This window comes from Rhipicephalus microplus, chromosome 3, assembly GCF_043290135.1.
Source record: "Rhipicephalus microplus isolate Deutch F79 chromosome 3, USDA_Rmic, whole genome shotgun sequence".
Taxonomy (NCBI): domain Eukaryota; kingdom Metazoa; phylum Arthropoda; class Arachnida; order Ixodida; family Ixodidae; genus Rhipicephalus; species Rhipicephalus microplus.
This window is the reverse complement of record NC_134702.1, coordinates 14,646,099-14,664,584: the sequence shown is the minus strand read 5'-3', so window position 1 is coordinate 14,664,584 and position 18,486 is coordinate 14,646,099. Positions and strand designations below refer to the sequence as shown.

General features: G+C 39.9%; 2 protein-coding genes across 5 annotated transcripts in view; one reads left to right on the top strand and one right to left on the bottom strand.

Moving 5' to 3' along the window:
• The window catches only part of LOC119181739 (matrix metalloproteinase-2), a 255,390-nt gene extending 249,592 nt beyond the window's left edge, over nucleotides 1-5,798 (top strand). For both annotated transcript variants that reach the window (XM_037432985.2, XM_075888933.1), the window contains exon 8: nucleotides 501-5,798. In XM_037432985.2, coding sequence (XP_037288882.2) covers nucleotides 501-730 — 230 coding nt within the window. In that variant the 3' untranslated portion in view covers nucleotides 731-5,798. The remainder of the gene's footprint in view (nucleotides 1-500) is intronic.
• On the bottom strand, nucleotides 5,353-18,345 carry LOC119181749 (tubulin delta chain). 3 transcript variants are annotated; one of them, XM_075888936.1, is made up of 6 exons: nucleotides 18,093-18,345; nucleotides 17,945-18,011; nucleotides 16,014-16,309; nucleotides 12,417-12,640; nucleotides 10,333-10,497; nucleotides 5,353-8,690 (listed from the first exon to the last, which is right to left on the bottom strand). In XM_075888936.1, the coding sequence occupies exons 3-5, from the start codon at nucleotides 16,176-16,178 to the stop codon at nucleotides 10,482-10,484; spliced, it is 405 nt and encodes a 134-aa protein (XP_075745051.1). In that variant the 5' UTR covers nucleotides 16,179-16,309; nucleotides 17,945-18,011; nucleotides 18,093-18,345; the 3' UTR covers nucleotides 5,353-8,690; nucleotides 10,333-10,481. The 3 variants fall into 3 exon arrangements, with proteins under 3 accessions (XP_075745051.1, XP_075745049.1, XP_075745050.1); XM_075888934.1 differs by having other exon boundaries at nucleotides 10,333-10,438; XM_075888935.1 differs by lacking the exon at nucleotides 17,945-18,011 and having other exon boundaries at nucleotides 10,333-10,438.
• Nucleotides 18,346-18,486: the final 141 nt, after the last annotated feature.

The window sequence follows — 18,486 nt, the reverse complement described above, 5'->3', positions numbered from 1 at the left end:
ACAGTTGCCTTAGCTGTGAACTCCATACATTCAAATGTTAATGTTAGTAGAATACATCAGGGTTAGCTGTTGTACTTTTATTGTGCTCAAGTTCTTCTACAGAAAAGAAAGCATGTGGTACTTCATCACTTGCCACAGTGAAATTCAATTATGCTTAATGTGGCAGATTGATGTAACTAATATTTACAGAAATCCCCAGTTTCCATTGTATGACAACACGGTTGATTAAAATAGAAGTTTAGGGCAAGATAGAAGCCTGGAGAGATGAAAAGTTTGTAAACATAAGGGGTCGCTGGAGCCAACGTTGTGTTACTGGAGTCGATGTTTCGAGTCTGTTTGTTGAAACGTCGGCTCAAGTGACACCCTACATTCAGAAATTTTTCAACACATTGACTTGTCTTCTGCTGGGTGATGGAGAAATTTAGGCTTGTGAAGGTAATCATGGGTCTGCTTGTAATTTATTGTAACTGTGTAGGTAATGCTAGCATATCTCCACGCAGGCCAGACATACTTCTTCAAGGGACAGAAGTTCTGGCGGTTCAATGACCGTCGCATGCACATATACAACAGGACGCAACACGTCGGCGAGTGGTTTGGCTGTCCCGTGGCCAAGGCCTCTTATGCAGATGAGCACAGTGCCCTGAGCAGCAATGCGGTGTTTACACTGGTCTCAACCCCTCTTCTTATACTCGTTACTGCCCTCACATTGGCCCTTGGGCAAAGATCTTGATCATGACCACTAGTTATAAGGGTCTGGATATAACTAATGGCACCCTCTTGACATGGTGGACAATGAGGGTAGTGTGTCAGCATTCTTCTGGTGTAGGTGCTGGCTGCAGCCATGGTGAAAGCAAATATGCACAGGTACAGCTGCTAGCTCTACTTGATTCTTTTGTGCAAGTGGTTTCCAGCTGGGCAAAGGAACTCTTGATCATCTGTACTCAATTTTCGTGAAGGGCTTAGAATTCGTTTAACTGTTACAGTTGCACCAGCTGAGAGAAAAAAAAATCCAACTAAGAGTGTATGCACGTACGGAATGTTTGCGAATCCTTGTCAAATACTCTACAAAATCTTGTAGAAGATGCTATATCAGTAGCGACAAAAATTGATAAAACAAGGCTTACACAGCTGGCACCTCACAATATACACACGATGCATTTTCATATGCAAGGTACTTGTGTGATGAGCCTGCGATTGCCTACTCTGTTCTTGATGCAAAAGCACTGGAGCGAATCTTAATGACTTCCCGTTTCTTATAAGGGCTACCTCATTAAAGACTGCCACTAAACAATGCACACATCGACAATGTGCCTGCCCTCTACACAGGAGAGTAAAAATTTTCGTCTATCTCCACTGATGTAATTGGTAGACTAGTATATTCAGTGTGTGTGCATCAAATACTCATTACCATTTGCTTCACCATTCTCACTCTAGCAGAAGGTCTGGGAAATTAAAAAAGGAAGTATTGCAACCATCTTGATATAATCTAAGCCAGATGAGAAAATGTCAAGCACGAGAGTACGGTCTCATGAGTGCCCCTAAGCCCTGAATGAATAAAGTAAAATAGATCTTTGTCTTTATGAGCACCACAGCTCCTAGCCAAATGTAGGTCACATTTTGAATGAAGCCGTTTAGATAGTTTAATTACTTCTTAGAATTCATCGTCATTGTTTCAGTGTGCCTTTGCTTCAAGATAGCATCATCAGGAGTGCGGCGGCTGTAAATGCCTGTTGCGATGCACTTTTGTGCTACGAGACGTTCCAAGTGCGTTGTTTCCAGTGTGATATAAGAAATGTGTGCCATTTGCATTATTTATTTCATTCAGCTGTGTTTTTCAATCTTTTCATGTCTACTGATGTGATGCTTTTTCATGTATTTTGGTAATCAATATTGCTTTTTATAATATGTAAAGCTACTATTTTGCACATAAACTGCAGAAAATACTTTTGAGTAGACATGGTAAATTATAACATGCAACAGTTGGGATGAACGATGGACACAACGTTGTCAACTCAGGAATACTGCAAGAGCCAGTGTTAGCACTATGCAGTTATCCTAAGTTACAACAAAATGCTCATGATTACGATGAACGCCTTCAAGTTGGACATCATGCTCTTTGAACAGAAATGCAACTAAACGAAAACGGGCCTTTTCGGAAATATTCAATGGCTAAAACGGAAACTTGTTTTTGTAATTGACAGTCCAGTAGGATGACGCCGAAACGTTTTTAGGCTCAATTGTGTGACACTACTACAGTTAAACTGTTCAAATACAGATCATTAATAGGAGCAACTTATTTTTACATATTTGATATCAAATGCAGACCACTAGACACGCAGTTGTGGAAAGCTCGTATGTGCCATTTCATACAGAGAAAGACAGCTGAATGTTCTACATTCACCTTAATGCATCTAAGCATAAACAATGTAAAAACTCATACTGATATGAGGTACAGTGCGGTACCTCTGTGATAAAAGGTCAATATTTTTCAGATATATAATATTGAAAGGCCAGAAATGTCCCAAGAAAAATTTTGCCTGTGGTGCAAACTGAATAGTGCTGAAATATGTAAACACAATCAGCGACAATATTAGATGAGCTAGTTAGGGCTACTTGAAGAGATAATATGATTAAGGTGACCTAGTTAGCACACACCACAACAATAAGTGCACCTTTCTGTGCACCATCACTCATAATCTTGTCCTATTTTTAACATGTTCGCTTTTAGAAAATGCACCAGCACTGAACCTTTGCTCATTTACCTGGACTAGGATACTTAATGGGTGCAATGTGCTTGTAATGACTGTCCTAAGATTGTCCTGCAACGCACATTAACTGTCTAGATATCACAACACATGAGACTCCAAACACATTCTGGTAGAAGCTTGCTCCTTGATACTACACACAAGCACTCTAGTGTAGTTAGTGAAAACACATCTACCACTTCAAAGATAAAAACCAACCTCATAATAGAGCTATGGAGGTAATTCATACACTACCGATGCTGTCTCAGGATGGACTGCCTTCTAACAAGACCCTGAAGCACTTTTCCAAGTAAATGATCAGTTGACCTCATTATCAAAGTTTATTGCCTCACAAATTGAACATTAAAAAATTTTTTTCAGATCTATCAAGTGTAAGTGGAGATGCAGGGATTGGTTGGACCCTTTAAGTGCTTTCTCTCTTTTTTTTATCTTGATGAGCAATCTGAAGGCTAGGCAGGGCGGGATGATAAGGGAGGGAAAAGCTACTATGTCGTGTGCATTTTTACATGTGATCACTCACTTATTATGCGATTCTGATGCACACTAGTGTTGCTAATGTGTAATTTTAGCGCACTGTAGAGCCTGGTGCCCGGCAAGTGATGCCACCCCATGGCAACAAGCCCTCCAAGAGAGAGCATGGGCCTCTGTAAGAAGAGAGGGCACTTGAGAAAGGGTCAACTTTGTGCTCTGCTCACAAACAAACGCTTCTTGCCATACACGGCTGCAAGATTTGACTGAGCTGTTTACAGCAGCATCTGCTTTCCGCTGTATGAATTTTTTTACCAACCAAGAGGGGTGGTAGAGGAACCATTCAAGTGGCCCCAGCTGCTTCATTTATGCAAAACTTCATGGGATATGGTCATGAGAAGCAAGCACACCAAACATCAATGTGTTTTGTGCAAGCACTTTTAATGTCTACTAAATGGCCTCTTTCCTCTAACCTTGTTTTGAGTTTATTTGCGAAAGTGCACGATGCACAAGATGCCGAAGTACTACATGCGTGTTAGCCAACATTTATGGTGTTTGCATTCCACTGTTGTGCTTGCAAAATAGAATAATAGATGCATCTCCTGTATGGTGCCATTTCACAATGCTGCAGTGCCTCAGTGCTTTATGCCTTGCAATTGCTACCCGTCCTAAACTTTTGCGCCATGTGTGAAACTAGTAGAAAAACTGTTTTGGTGATATGTCAATATGGTCAGTGCAGTGTATCCTACGTGCTTGGCTGCCAAAAATGATATTTTATATCTTCTAGATTAACTGAACATAGGCAATGGTGTATTCGTGTTGTGACATCTTAGATCGTCGGCACGAGCACTACGAAGCCTTCTTTAATGATTGTTTCACCAAACTTTTAAAAATTAACGCATTAACTACCACAGCTTCAAAATAAGGGTGCCTCACTCGTGCTGTTACTGGACTGCTTGGCCTTCTTGCTACACGCTTTTAGGATATATCTTGTTTATTCTGCATTGTCAGATATGTTATGCACATCCAAAAATGTGTGTTGTTTTAGGCACTTTTTATACGTGTGTGTACATTTAGTTTCATTTATTACAATATATACAACATTTTTGTAAATAAGTCGTGTGTATATACATTTTATTTTGATGATTAAAAGAGTATGAATCGTTTGCCTAAAAAATTTTGAACGAATCATAGCAAATGCACAAGAAGATATAAAATGACAGCATGAAACCAAGAAGACAAAGTGTGAGCGATGCTACCTTTTCTAGTCAGCCAATTTTACAGGCAGTCAGTGAAGTGACCATGAAACAAGAGGAGCTGAAGTAACTGTATGAACCCAGGGAAGGGTGGTCAATTGCTCATATGAAGCCATGAAAACGTAACGTTACACCATAGCTACTGGGAACAATTTGGAGAGCAGGCTACACAGCTGAAGATGTGCCATTGTAATGCCCTAAATTATCACTCTGTTTGGTACATTTTTTCAGGGACCAAGGTAGCCTCCCTTATTTCATACTTGTGGACAAAACAGTGCTCATTCAGAGCACAATATTAGGTATGTTATGGTTTGTAATGTTAGACACTAAGGAAAGAACTTACGAGGATAAAAAGTCACACTTATGGCTTTATGAGAGTATCCCTTGTTTCGTGGCTGCAAACTAGGAAAGTAAACAAACACAACTCTTTTTCTTTAAGAGCTGTAAAACTGTACAACATTTATTGCCTTTGATGATCAGACAATTTAGTAGACAAATCGAGGTTAAGATAATATTTATGGCTCATAGATCCGTCGCTAACAGTATGAATATTCGTGCACATGCACAGAATGCTTTGATTTTGGCTTATAAGGCACGGAGAATCTGAAAATCAATGCATTAAAGACTAAACATACAGCAGTCGCATGACAACTTAAAGTTTTTAGGAAGCTCCTTCACTTTTGAATTTGAGGCAGTCTTGAAAAAAAGAAAAAAAAAATTATGTGCCACTATGAACACAAACATCTTTCTATTTGAATACAAAAATTTACTCTAGGGTACACTAAAGGAAAATACTATTTTATGTCAGAGTGACAGGTCAATGTCACAGAACCTCTAGAGTTTTCATAATGTGCTCAACAGTGTTTTAGTAATAGAGAAATCAAGAAAAATGGAGGACACAATTTATGCTGTACGTGGATTCCTGTTGTTAGTCAATGGACAGGATAAAGTAACATGGTTGACTGAACACAGGGCAGACACTTTGAAAAATGCAAAGTTCAAGACTCATCTTAAGTTCACATTTGTAGTACATTAAAAAAAAATGCTACCAAGATAACTAGGAAACAAAACGCCAACAGCCCGCTTAGGTCAACTGCTGTGCACCACTGCAGAGAAACAAATGGTTGTGGAATTTCTTTTTCAATGATGTATGCTTTGCATATGCTACGAACAAACAGATATGATGTGCCTTTTATATTTTAACCAAGCAACTTATGAATGTGTCTTCATCTTGTGAAACGGTTTATTCCTTGCAGATTTGTATTGGAAACTTGTGCATTGTGAGAAATAAAAAAAAAAGAAAAACTCATCTACAAGCCCATCAATGTCTACACTCTATTTTGAACATATGCAGAATATTATCCCCAGCTTCTATTCTGTGCTTTGTTCACCAATTGAAATGAAAGAACTGAAGACTACGTAATGCACAATTCTTGTTTCTAGTCTTCAGTTGATGGCATATCTGGTGTAATTTTTACCTTAGCACTTGCATCAGAGCCAACCTCAAGTGGCTGGCTTCACAGCAACATGACACAGTTATCTCTAGTACTTGCACATACCAGTTTTTAAGTTTGAGGTTATAGTGCAGTGTCTAAATTCGTGAGCACTGTACATCTTATACACTCTACTGAATGAAAGTATAACGGCGATTCCAGCATTCCAACGGCAATTCTGCATTCTGTATGAAGAAGATGTATTCAGTGCAGGTTAATTAGTACCGTGTGTGTAGGAAATTTCGATTCAACCTATAACCACAATAGCTCCCAAATGAATGGCTAAACCTTGCTTTCAAAATTAATCTTGACTTGAAACATCTTTTTTAAACACACAAACATCAGCATTTGATGAAAGAAGGTACTGCCCTTCAATAATTATCCTTAATCATTAGTAGAACGAGAAGTCTTCTGAGAATCATCTCCAGTGTGGACCACTCAAAGCAGGTGCCAAATGCATGAGATCAGACCATGAAATAAAACAATGCGACTTTTTTTAACTGCTGGCATTGCATTCCCTTTTTTGCACAGAATGTTGAGTAGAAGAGAGTTCTAGAATGTGAAACGAAGTGCACTTCTAGGTGCTGTGGTGGGAAACAAGTGTCTACACATGCTGCTAAGGCATTACTAAAAAAGCAGACATCATGCACAAAATTCTAGGTCAAAAAAGCATAACTAACGGCTTTTTAGAACAGAATTTACGCTAAAGGGACACAAAATACATTACCAACGCTTTTCTCAAGTAGTCAAACTGATAATGTTACACTGGTTACACAGCGAAAAGAAATAAGGTACGGAAGTGTACCAGTGCTAGAAAGCACATGGCATGTGGAATGCATAGGGTCCCTTCTAATCCTAAGACGAATAGAGGCAAAAAATTTTAGCCCCTCGTTAGTGTGTCCGTTTGCATTTTTTTCAGTTTCATTTTGCTGTCACTACTCACCCTGCATGTTAAAACAAACATGGGAAGTGTTGGAAGGGGCACACAAAAGTTTACAGATGAATCTACATACTTTAAAATTCAACTGCTTTTATAGAAAAGTATTTGACGCTTTTATATTGCCTTGCTTACTTTTCACTAAGGCCAAGTCTGCATGTAGCTTCTGCACCTCGAGCCACACCTGCACTATTTATTATCTTTTTTTACAACCATTTTTATTGCCACCAACTTTGTTGGACATTTTATGGTTGTGTGACGTATCAGGCTTTTGCCTTAAAAATAATGCATTCAGACTACTAAATCACACCATTATGCAGTCATCACCAAACTTTTTTTGAAGTGATGTTGCAACTATAACCATAAGCTGAATGTCTGAAATTTGTGTCGAATGGAACATGAAACTGTAGAAAACTTACCTTTGGTTATATAGCTTGATACTAAATATAATTTATAGATACAAGTAAAAAATAAAGGATGGTTAAGTATGTTCAGAAAAAAAAAAGATATAGTAGTGACATGTTTTTACACATTTTATGCTCTTTACGACTCTACCTGGTTTCACCTAACTAAGGAGCTAGTACATAAGAAACAAGTTAAAGGTGCAAACACGAGACATTGAATAGCAAATGACAAGATGTTCACGGAGAAAAGTGTTATTGCTAAAGCCCCACACAATGCTTTTAAGGTAGGTGATTTTTTTAATATTTTATATAGTTGAAGTGAGTACTATACAAAAGGAGGCTAGAACTAACTTAGCTCCTATTTATTTATTTATTTATTTACCATACCTACAGGATCCCACATGGGGCATTATTGCAGGAGGGAGATAACATTTAAAATACATATACAAAAAGTAATCCATTTAAGAACAATAAATAAAATAAGAAAGAAAAATGCAGAATTGACGTGAAGGAAAATACACAGCAAAATATGTGTAAACACACACACGCAAGCCAGCAGAGATCAGAAAAAGAAGACAAAAAAGCAAAAAAAAAACCAAACAAATTTAACCGTAGACCGCTAGAAGGAACAAACGAAAGTGAAATCAGGCTACCAAAAAAAGTGACTACGAAGCGCAATGGTAAATGTTTCTCTGGACGCGGCTACAATTTTTTGACGTAGTTTTTTCCACTGCTCTATTGATTGCGAAAAAAAATGAATATTTAAAAATGCTAATTCTAGCAGCGAACTGGCGCACTTTCAGTGGGTGGTTACGAGAGATACCTCTACATGATAAAAAACTGCCAGAAAACCAATGCAGAAAGTTAAATGAAGAAGAAACTTACCTTATGATATTCTTCCACCTAAGAAAGTTGATTTCTTTTGATGGTATTCACACATTTTCTGGAAGACTGCTGGAGATCATATTTTTGTTATTTCACCTCGCCAAGTTTTCAGCATGTTGAGTTTGCACATGTACCAGCAGACTCAACTTCTGACTTTGTTATTGAGACAGTTGTTTGTAGCAAGAAATGGCTTGTTCAACTCGCACAAATGCATCGTACATGTCCTCGGCCTGCAGTCCATGCTCGACTTACTAACAAGTCCAACTCAGGAACACAGGCATCACTGTTGCTAGCCAGCAACAGGGTACGAGTGGAACCCATAAATTTGTGAGGATTCATCCATACATTAAACTCACGACCTTCTTCCACGAAAGGTGCACGGCGAGGGGCAAGGTCAGTGGCGTTGAGGGCTGACAGCCCTTCACCCCGTCCAACAGCCAGTGAGGCAACAAATGTGGGAGGCCTGTTTTCAGTGCCCATGGCTGCAGAGAGAAAGGAGAGAAAGAATACACTAAAAGGGGCCCTGAAACACTGTTTTAGTAACCATAGGATTAATTCACTAGAAAAGTGTACTGCATCACAAACTCGCCACAAAAATTTTAAGAATCCATCTAGTACTCGCGGAGTTACAAAGAAATGTCACATGCGGCAATCACATTCTTTCATCTCTCGTCCTGACGAAAGCGCTGGAAGCTAAGCAGGGAGGGATGGTAGGGGCAAACAAAAAAAACGTCACGCATGCTTTGCGACCTTGAGCACTTTTTCTTTTTTTTTTTTTTGCTTTGAATACGTTGCTTTTTCAGTGTGACCACGCGCACATGCGTGGACAAGTGACAGCCTCCCGCCGCGATCTCTGTAACGACTGAGCGCGGTATGTTCAAATGAGCCAATGGCTGATAGATAGGCTTATTACGAGTGACTCTTGGGCTTATTGCGTGATTTGTCTAGAGAAGAGAAAGCAATTTTTAGCTGACTTTGAAAATTTATTGTGAATTCAAGGCTGCGTGCTGCGCTATAATATTTGACTCGGTGTTGTCGGGAGCCTATACTACCTTTCGGCAACATTTTCTCACTATGCTCAAAAAGTGTTGCAGGGCCCCTTCAAGAAATAGTTTATACACCTTTATTTTTTCAGCACAATAGATGCCAGTGAAACCTCTTTTATACTCAAGTTTGTTGGTTTCTCTGTTCAATTAAATAAATTATATTGATTGATCTGTGGGGTTTAACGTCCCAAAACCACCATGTGATTACAAGAGACGTCGTAGGGGGAGGGCTCCGGAAATTTCGACCACATGGAATTCTTTAACGTGTACCCGAATCTGAGCACATGGGCCTGCAGCACTTTCGTCTCCACCGAAAATGCATCCGCAGCAGCTGGCATTCGATTCCGGGACCTGCGGGTCAGCAGCTAAGTACCTTAGCCACTAGACCACTGTGGCAGGGCCCAATTACGTACAGTTGTTACTAGTAGGGATGTGCAAACAGTAGTAAACTTTAGCTTTTAATAAAATTAGAAGCGAATAGTGGTTAGATCGAATAATTTCGAATCAAATAGTTCAATCACATACTTTGAAGCAAAATGAGCACATTTGCCGTGGCCCAATCAACCCAAACAATATTTTTTAAATATCGGGAAAAAAGCACGTGTGAATGTCACTTCTTTGGTACATAGTGATGTGGAAGTAGGATCTGAATTTCAGTAAGATGCTAGTGATAACTGGCAAAATACATTTAATTTTAAAATTGCTTATGCTTAGTGCAAATACGCCGGTATAATAGGCTTTTAATTTTTAAACACAATCGATGCAAGGGTAATCTGTTAATTTAACGTTAAAGTGAGTGCACATTTTTTCTGTGTAGGTGTTTTCATGGCATAGAATTCTTATCCTACAGCAAAACCACCCTTACAGGGGAAATTACATGCAGTCTATGACTATTTGTTCATTTTGAATAACTGAAATTCGTGACGAAGCGACTTCTAATACGGTAATAATCGTTTGAATATTCAAATTTATCATATATTTGAACATTCCCAGTAGTGAGCACTCTATTACAGACTTACTTTATAGCATATGAGTATACTCAGCAGGCCTAACAAGCTATAAGGGTGACAGTACTAACCTTCATCAGTAGCACTGTGGCACCTCTGCATCTTGCGGAGCGCCCGCACCAGACCCTGCCAGGAGCTACAGCTGAAGGCCGTCATTGCAGGTGGCTCCTGGGGCACCTGCAGCAGACTCACTTGCTTCAGAGATCCAAAACATCCCAGATCAGTAGCAATGTCTCCTGCAAACATTCAGAGAAAAAGCTTGAATATTAACCAACAACTGAGCAAACTTTAGTGTAACTTGGTGGCAATTGGCAGCCAGTGATTAACGCTCAATGCCAAAATTATTGTATTGCGGAAAAGAAAGGTAACTGCTTTTGTTTAACTGTCTCATCTTTATTTAACAAATACTGCTTTAAATGTTTGGTGAAAATGAGGCCTGAAATTACTTCTTGCAGTGAATAAAATGCAAAAGTGTGTATAAACTATTTTCTGCAGCTGGTTAGTGCAATTAAACAAGGATGGCACTATTGGCACTGCGGTCTTGGAGACCCTAGAACATGACTACGGGCAACGCTGCTCAATATGTCTTCATCCAAACCCTATCACCTACTCGGCGTTTTAATGGTATCTACACGCGCACGGACAACTCATAGCAAGCAGATGGCACTGCTGGAAAAAGACGACAAGGCGGCACCCATCAAAGGGGATTCTCTCCACCTTGGATTTATAACATTGTCATAGTACAGTGCGTGACCCGGAAGTTCCAAACATACGCTTTTTTGTATTTGCTTCATGTTTGTGTCCTGAAGTTTTGCGAACCTTGAATTTCTCATGTGAACAATGATCTGAATAATTAAAAAAATATATTTGATGCTTTACTTTCAGCATGATATCGCACAAAGCCATAGCCAATTTCATAATTTATTAAATGCTGTCACGACAGTGGGCAAGTAACAAGCGTAAGTTCGGATCGAAATTGGTGGCTGCGTCTTTATGGGTGCATCCATGTTGATTTATAACCACAGTTAACAATAGTTACAGATACAACAATTAAAGCAACCGGATGTATATGCTAAGTAGAATAAACATATCATGCACTGCTGTGGCCTCCTACGTGCCATACAAGCACAGCTGTATCAAGCTTGTGAACGTCTAGGCAATTACATTTAGAACTACATTCTGCTGTGCAAGCATGTGACCTGCTTACACCCTGCTGTAACAAGTTACGCATTACATCTATGGCCACTGCACTGTCCCAAGGCCAGTCATGCCTGTGTGCCTCTGCAGAGAGTTGTCCACAGGCTCAACTGACAGGAAGGAACATGAAGCTGCAGTAGATACGTACATTATGTTACTCATATATCTACAAGGCAACAACTTAAGGGGGGGATGAGGGTCTTAAAATAACACAAAATTGTAAAAAATGCTGACTCGTGAAAATTGTAATCTGAAGTATTTGTAGTCGAAAGTATGTTTTGGAAAAACTTTATATTATGGCAAAATAACATTTCTTTTTGTTAAAAGCTTAATATATGAAATTACAAATTTTTTTAAAACTAGAAACAATTTTCTCGACATTGTTATTTTTGTGAAGTGAATCTGCCTTACAGAAGTTTTGAGCAAGTTTCTGTGAATAACCTATATATAAACAAACTTGGTACCATTCTTTTCCACAGTACTTGAATACAGGTTAAAGCTTTTCTTTTCTCTGAACCTTGATATAATCGTAATTATAAGATAAATACCAGCTAATTATTGGAAGCTCAATTTTACCTTCTAAGTTCAAAATTATTCCTCATCAAAGAAATAGCTGATTTGACAATTAGTTTGCTTTAACCTGTGGGATGAACCTTTTAGAGGAAATATGTAGCTTTGAAAACTTACTTTTGTTATTGTGAGTTACCATAACAACCCGTAAGAAATTACCTAATTTAATGTGGAAATTTGTCATTACTCTTTTCTAAATGAGATATTTGAAATTCTTTTGCAGATTTCAAACATGTATTCAATGGTACGAACGCACAGTAATTTTCATGACGGTAGGGTAATAAATAAAAAACTTCTTTTTAAGACCCTTGTCTCCCCTCAAGACACACATCAATTAGCTGACAGAAGCACTTAATAAATCTTGCCAAGGCATTTGAATGGTCCATACTTGGCTTGGCTGGGTTGAAGCAGGCAAGCCAAGTGTCTGGCAGCCAATGCATTCATCTCGACCAGGAAGGTGCTACGAAGTGCCCACCGCTGGGTGACTACTCGGTGCAGAGAGTCATTGCTTAATACAAGCAGGGCATCTGCACAATCTTGCAAATGTGCCAGAGACAGCAGCACGTTGTACGCCTGCACTGCCACTTCTCCAGACTTGAACGGCCACACCACCTGGATGAACATTTACCGTTTAGCATGCTTAAAATAATGCACTTTAAATATGTTTCAGAGCAGAGCCTAGAGAAGGTCCCTGAGCAAGAGACGCATCACTTGAAAATTAGCTTATAGTACCTATATTTAATATATGTAATACTACATATAGTGTGACATGCACTGTGCCTGCACAAGCAAAACAATGAACACTTATACATGAATGTAACAAAGCAAGACAAAAGGGAGTTGACTGCTATATTGCATGGAGCTAATTACTAATGGATGCTCATGCAGAAAAACAACCTTGTAAAATCTGTTGAAAGAAAACACTCAGGTTCAAGATTGAATAAAATAAAATAAAATAAAATTGATGTTTAAAGGCTGTTGTGGGTTTTCAGCTCGCACTGAATATGAGCATGAAAGAGACGTGATTACGAAAAGGTGAGGTGCTGCAAGGCAGAGGTTCATGCACGCACGCAATATCTCGAGTTCGGTTGATTGTGTGTTTTGTTAGTTGGAGGCACAAAGATTCGAAGAGCAGTGGTAAAGGTAGGTCCTTCTCTGTCGCGGTTAAAATTGCAGCATCCCCATCAATAACATGGTTAGCAGAAAGGTCTATTGAAGTTTTGCGCCTTTTTCATGCCTTTGCTTACCTTTTATTTATGCTGTATAATCTTTCATCAGATACTATACATAAGATATACTGCACTAAGAGCACCTGCTGCCAGTGACATAGAGCCGATTGCAAGCTGCAAATGCAGCATTCAGGAGAGGCAGAAAAACAAATTCTACACATTAAATAACAAAAAAGTATGCACATACAAATCAGTGAAGGAAATCCGAGTATAAAAGGCACTAGAAAAAGATCTGTTTCCTTCATAGAGAAGGCTAGGAGAGTCCTTAGTATTTGCATAATTTGAATTTTCCCACTCAAGGAATTCAACAAGCAGAAATGCTGTTTTTAGGCAAATACCAAGTTAGTGTGCCGGGTGGTTGCACATTTAAAATTAAGGGTGATTGCGAGTGAATTATAGAGGAGAATATCATGTAATGCAAAAGCTATCTCACAGTCTTTTGGAAACTATGATGGACAGTTGCCATAACTTAATTTCTTTTCTTCCACTTAATCCTTTGATGCCTGAATTATGAAACCGCTAGACTTGTGCGAATATTTGAATGCTTCGAATATTTGAACAAATAGTTGAGTATTCGAATTCGCTTCGATCTAAATTTAAATTATCAAATATTTCCGAAGTATTTGCAATGAACGAATAAGTGTATATTAATCCGCATGTAACCGCTTGTAAAAGTGGTTTCACTGCAATATAGCGGTGCTAAGCCGTGAAAGCACCTATCTAAAGAAAATTCGCTTTGATGCAAAGTCCTCCCTCCAATTTAGATGGGCCCTGCAACACTTACTGAGCATAATCAGAAAACGCTGCCGATCGGTAGTCGAGGCTACCGTGGCCTGTAATTACGCAGTATGTGGCCTGTAATTCACAATGATTTTTCAAAGCAAAAAATTGCTTTCTTCCCTCGGCAAGTGACACTACAAGCTTAACAATGACTTGTCACAGCCAAGAAGGAATATAGGGCTCTGGACACAGCCATTGGCTGATTTGAGCATGGCACGCTTGTCGTTGCCTGGGCTGCCGTGGAAGGCCGCCACTTATCCATGAGTACGTGCGTGATCGTACTGAAAAGCCGCGTATTCGAATAAAAAAATTAAAGGCGCTCAAGGTCACGAGGTGCGTGTGACGTATTTTTATTTCGCCATGCCATTCCTCCCTGCTTAGCTTCCGGCTATTCCGTTGGGACGAGAAGAGAGAATGCAATTAAAGTGTGCGACAAATTTTCGGAACTCCACTTGTGCTGGACTGATTCTAGAAACTTTGCGGCGGCAAATTTGTGAGGCAACAAGCATATTTACTGGCTCTATGGCTACTTGAAAAAGTGTTGCAGGGCCCCTTTAAAGGAACATGTTACCTTCAAAGCAATTCTTCATTTTATTAAGCTTGTTATGACGGCTTATATGCTCCAAGTATAATAAATTTTAAAATGTTAAGTATCTTATCACTCGCATCCTACCCAAACTACTACTCAAGGTTGTTTCGACTTCCATTGAACGAAAAAAAAAATGGCATTTGCATAGAGCTCCTATTTCAATTCAAAAGAAATATTGTGCAGGTTAGTTAGGTCATGATAAATATTCCCTTTTTTTTATATGTCATACATACTATTCGAATTCGATTCGAAGTTATTCGATCAAAATCACTATTCGCTTCGAATCTAAAATTCACTAATCGCACAAGCCTAGAAACCTCTGAAGAAAATAAAAATTGTTTTCACTTTCAGATGTTCAATAGCAATCTTTGAACGATTCCACACTTAAATTATCTAAAATGCGCCTTGAATGCATAGTTTTATGTATGTAGCGAATTCTCTACGTGCCCTATAAGCAAGGACCTTGCAATGAAAAATGTGCTTCAGACCTACGCAACATGTCGTGTGCCACGTATTGAGCGCGTACACACCAAGTAAAAAAAAATCATTGAAGATAGAACTCGCATCAGCCAGGCGAGAAAGAACGAAGAAGTTAGCACTCTCCACCATCAGCTATGAAATAATCGGTTCTAGCATACAATACATTACACAACATAGCTCTAGATTTTTCATGCTGAAAGGCACGTTCCTCGTGAGTACTTGACAGCCGGCATTAAAGGCGGCATTCACTCCATGACTTGCTTGCTCAAAGTTTTCTGGTATGTCACGAATTCGCGACACCAGGCAGTAAAGGGTTAAAGGCCCTGTGGCATTTCATAAGGGGCTGGCTTGAATGTATGCAACATCAATGGAAAAGCTAATAAAGAAAAGATCGCCCTGCATTGAGCCCAGTCTTACTCCAATTGTTGAATGAAGGATGGCCAGGTGTAGCCTTTTCTGGAAACTGTCCTAGGGAAAAAATAAGGTTAACAATTTTATTCAACCAAGGACTGAAAGTAGGATACAATTTAAGATGGCACTAGAGGATTCCCCTAGATTGCAGAAGTGTGATCAACTGCCCCTGCAACCAAGCAAGTCAGGAGCTGGATCACGAGCTAGGAGCCTCATGGCCGGCTCATGACTTATGGTGCCAGATATTCATCTACCTTTGAGAATGAAATTTTGCTGCCTTTTAATGTTGTACTGAACTGTAGTATACTTATTCATAGGAATGAAATAAATTCTCCAGCCACTTTTAGTCTAAATCTTCTAATGCTAAAATTAAAAACTATGAACTGACCCAATGTTTCCGTATAAAAGGTGAACCCCTTCAACAGATCTCTGTTCACCTTTAAAAAAGTATACTTATTATACAGCACAAGTATTGACATATAGTGCATCTACTCACCGCTGTTACAACAGGAGTCTTTGGATAGTTGTCTCTCGGCGTCTCTATGAGTTTGGTTCCCAAACCGCTGCCTGTCTTGCCACCAAGAGAAAAAATGGGCAGGAAGCCCTCCAGCCAGTCCCGTCGCTCGGCGTGGTGCCTCACAAGGTTGCAGATCTCGTCCATGCCTTTCTGAGCTTGTTCGAAATAACCCAGTGCCCAGTTGTTACAGCACCCTGTGAACTGGTGTAAGCTGCTCCACTGGCGTAGTGCCACTTGTCGCTGTAGCAGGCATCCTTCAACACTCTGCCGACGGCCTGCGATGCCAAGAAAATGAAGCACTTTTTGGGAGAGAAGGTCAGCATTTCGGTTATCCTTTTTTGAATTACATTCATAAAATGTACTTGTAATATGTAAGTGCACGTTTATTTCAGCAAGAATAGCAGCAATCATCAGGCAGTCTTACCAGTGTACTAAAGCAAAACATTTTGAAAGAAGTACCCGTGCATTTGGGAAATTAATATGCTAATGATTTCTTCAATAAAAAGTTGATAGTATTTATTATACTTGTAGAACCCATTCAGCCTTGTAGAGCCCATTTGCCCTTTAGCTCCTCTCTTATGTTTTTCCTCTCAGTGGGACACACTAGGAAACATGCTGCCGCCCCAAGTGAAGCGTTTTCTCGATTACCCATCTGCGTTTTAAAAACATCTATTTCATTTTCATTGTTCATAGCCATAGAGTTTCCTAAAATTACCTAGAGGAGACTCTGGTGCTGCAATCGTTCAGTGACCATGGGCATGATGGGTAGTTCACGGATTTGCCTAGTCTTCGTACTTGTGGGGGGCAAATCGCACATGTGGCCTTGTTTATTACTGTGCTTCAGTTTTGTTTCGAAGAAAAGAACGAACCCTTTTAAACATTGTGACCCGATTTGAAATGGTAAGCCTAAAAACATAAGGTAGTGAAGCATGACCGCTGAACATTTGCTGATTTTTGTTTCGTGAAAAAACATCTCCAAGCCACACGAACACACATGGATCCAGAAGTACGAAGATTAGACAAATCTGCATACTACCCATCATTGGCATGCTCGCTGAAACGCCGTGCGTTGCTTGGTGCAATGCATGGTGCTGACGTCCTTAAATTACATGTGTGATAGCCACATCTCAATGGGACCAAAACACAATAACACTCGAGAATGATGTGCAGTACCCGTGTCATTGCTTTTTCCTTGTTTTTTGCATTCGCTTATGTGCACTCTTTTATGACGATGACAAGCAGTAACATTTGCACCAAGCAATATGGCGCCAAACCACCTTCCATCTGCCTTCCATCGCTGAATCCCTGAACATCAAGTCAAGCCAGGTCCAAAAATGTCAGCTTTTCGTAAATACCAACATTCGGGTTGAAGCTATTGATGCTGTCAACTTTTTACGATTTCAAGTACCACAAGGATTTTACACAACTTCCAAGAACTTTAAAGCATGTTCCATGGATTTTTAGCCCAGCCATTGCCCCAGCATACACAGCATCCTAAGGCGTTAGCTCCTATCCAAGAGTTTCATAACCCCTAGGTAACGGGAGTCACGATTTACAGTAACAAAGGCTGCGGAATTTGATATAAGTCTGTATGCACAGAATAAGAATACACGAGAGCACGAACACAACTAGCTAGTTAGATGTTTTCGAAATAGTCGCATTTCAACATTTGCACTCGTAGGCGTGAGCACCTGGTTTCCACCGTGGGGGGGGGGGGGGCGAAGATTTGTCGCCCCTCTCCTTGTTATATCTATGTATAAAGTTAACCTGGCACCCCCCACCCCCCTATTCTCCCTAGTCACAGCCCCCCCTTTCCGATTATGCCAATATACGGGACTGCCCTTGCGACCCCAACCCCTAGTGTGCACGTCTATCATCTATGCTTGCACCACAGATATAGATTAGCTAACCTTTCTTTCCGTGTCAACCAGGACGGCACTAGCAATAAGGCCACCTCGGGGGTCAACAGTGAAAAACCTGCGAAGAGAAATTATAATCCAGCGACACTGGTGCTGCCAAAAAGAACAGGACTGCGTTGAGCGTTGATAGGTCACTCACCTCTCTGCCGACGCGCTGTAGTACTCGTTGTCACGGCGCGACTCGGGCTCACCAACACCTACGTCTTGCGCCAAAACGTTAAAGAACTCAAAATCCAGCTGATTGCCACACTGGCCGATCTGTAAGGTGAGTAAGCTCATGTTTGTCACCACTGAACATGACCTCCTCTAAAAACTTTATAGAAATTTATAGTTTATAGAGGAGGTCGTGTCACTGAACCATTTGTCACGAACCTCAAAGCAACCGCGATGGTTTCAACAGTACCGAAACTAAAACCCGTGCATTTTAACTCGTACTTTTTGCCCTTGTAAGAGTCACCGCTAAACATCTTAGTAAAACTTAAGCTGAAATTATAAAGTTTAGGGTATTAATCAAGTTTATAACGTCAGTTGCA

Coding starts and splice junctions, on each gene's coding strand:
- LOC119181749 (XM_075888934.1), bottom strand. CDS start 16,178: ATGGACGAGATCTGCAACCTTGTGAGGCACCACGCCGAGCGACGGGAC. Junction 12,641..16,013: donor AGACTCCTGTTGTAACAGCG/GTGAGTAGATGC, acceptor ATGTTCATCCAG/GTGGTGTGGCCGTTCAAGTC. Junction 10,439..12,416: donor CTTCAACCCAGCCAAGCCAA/GTATGGACCATT, acceptor AGTCTGCTGCAG/GTGCCCCAGGAGCCACCTGC.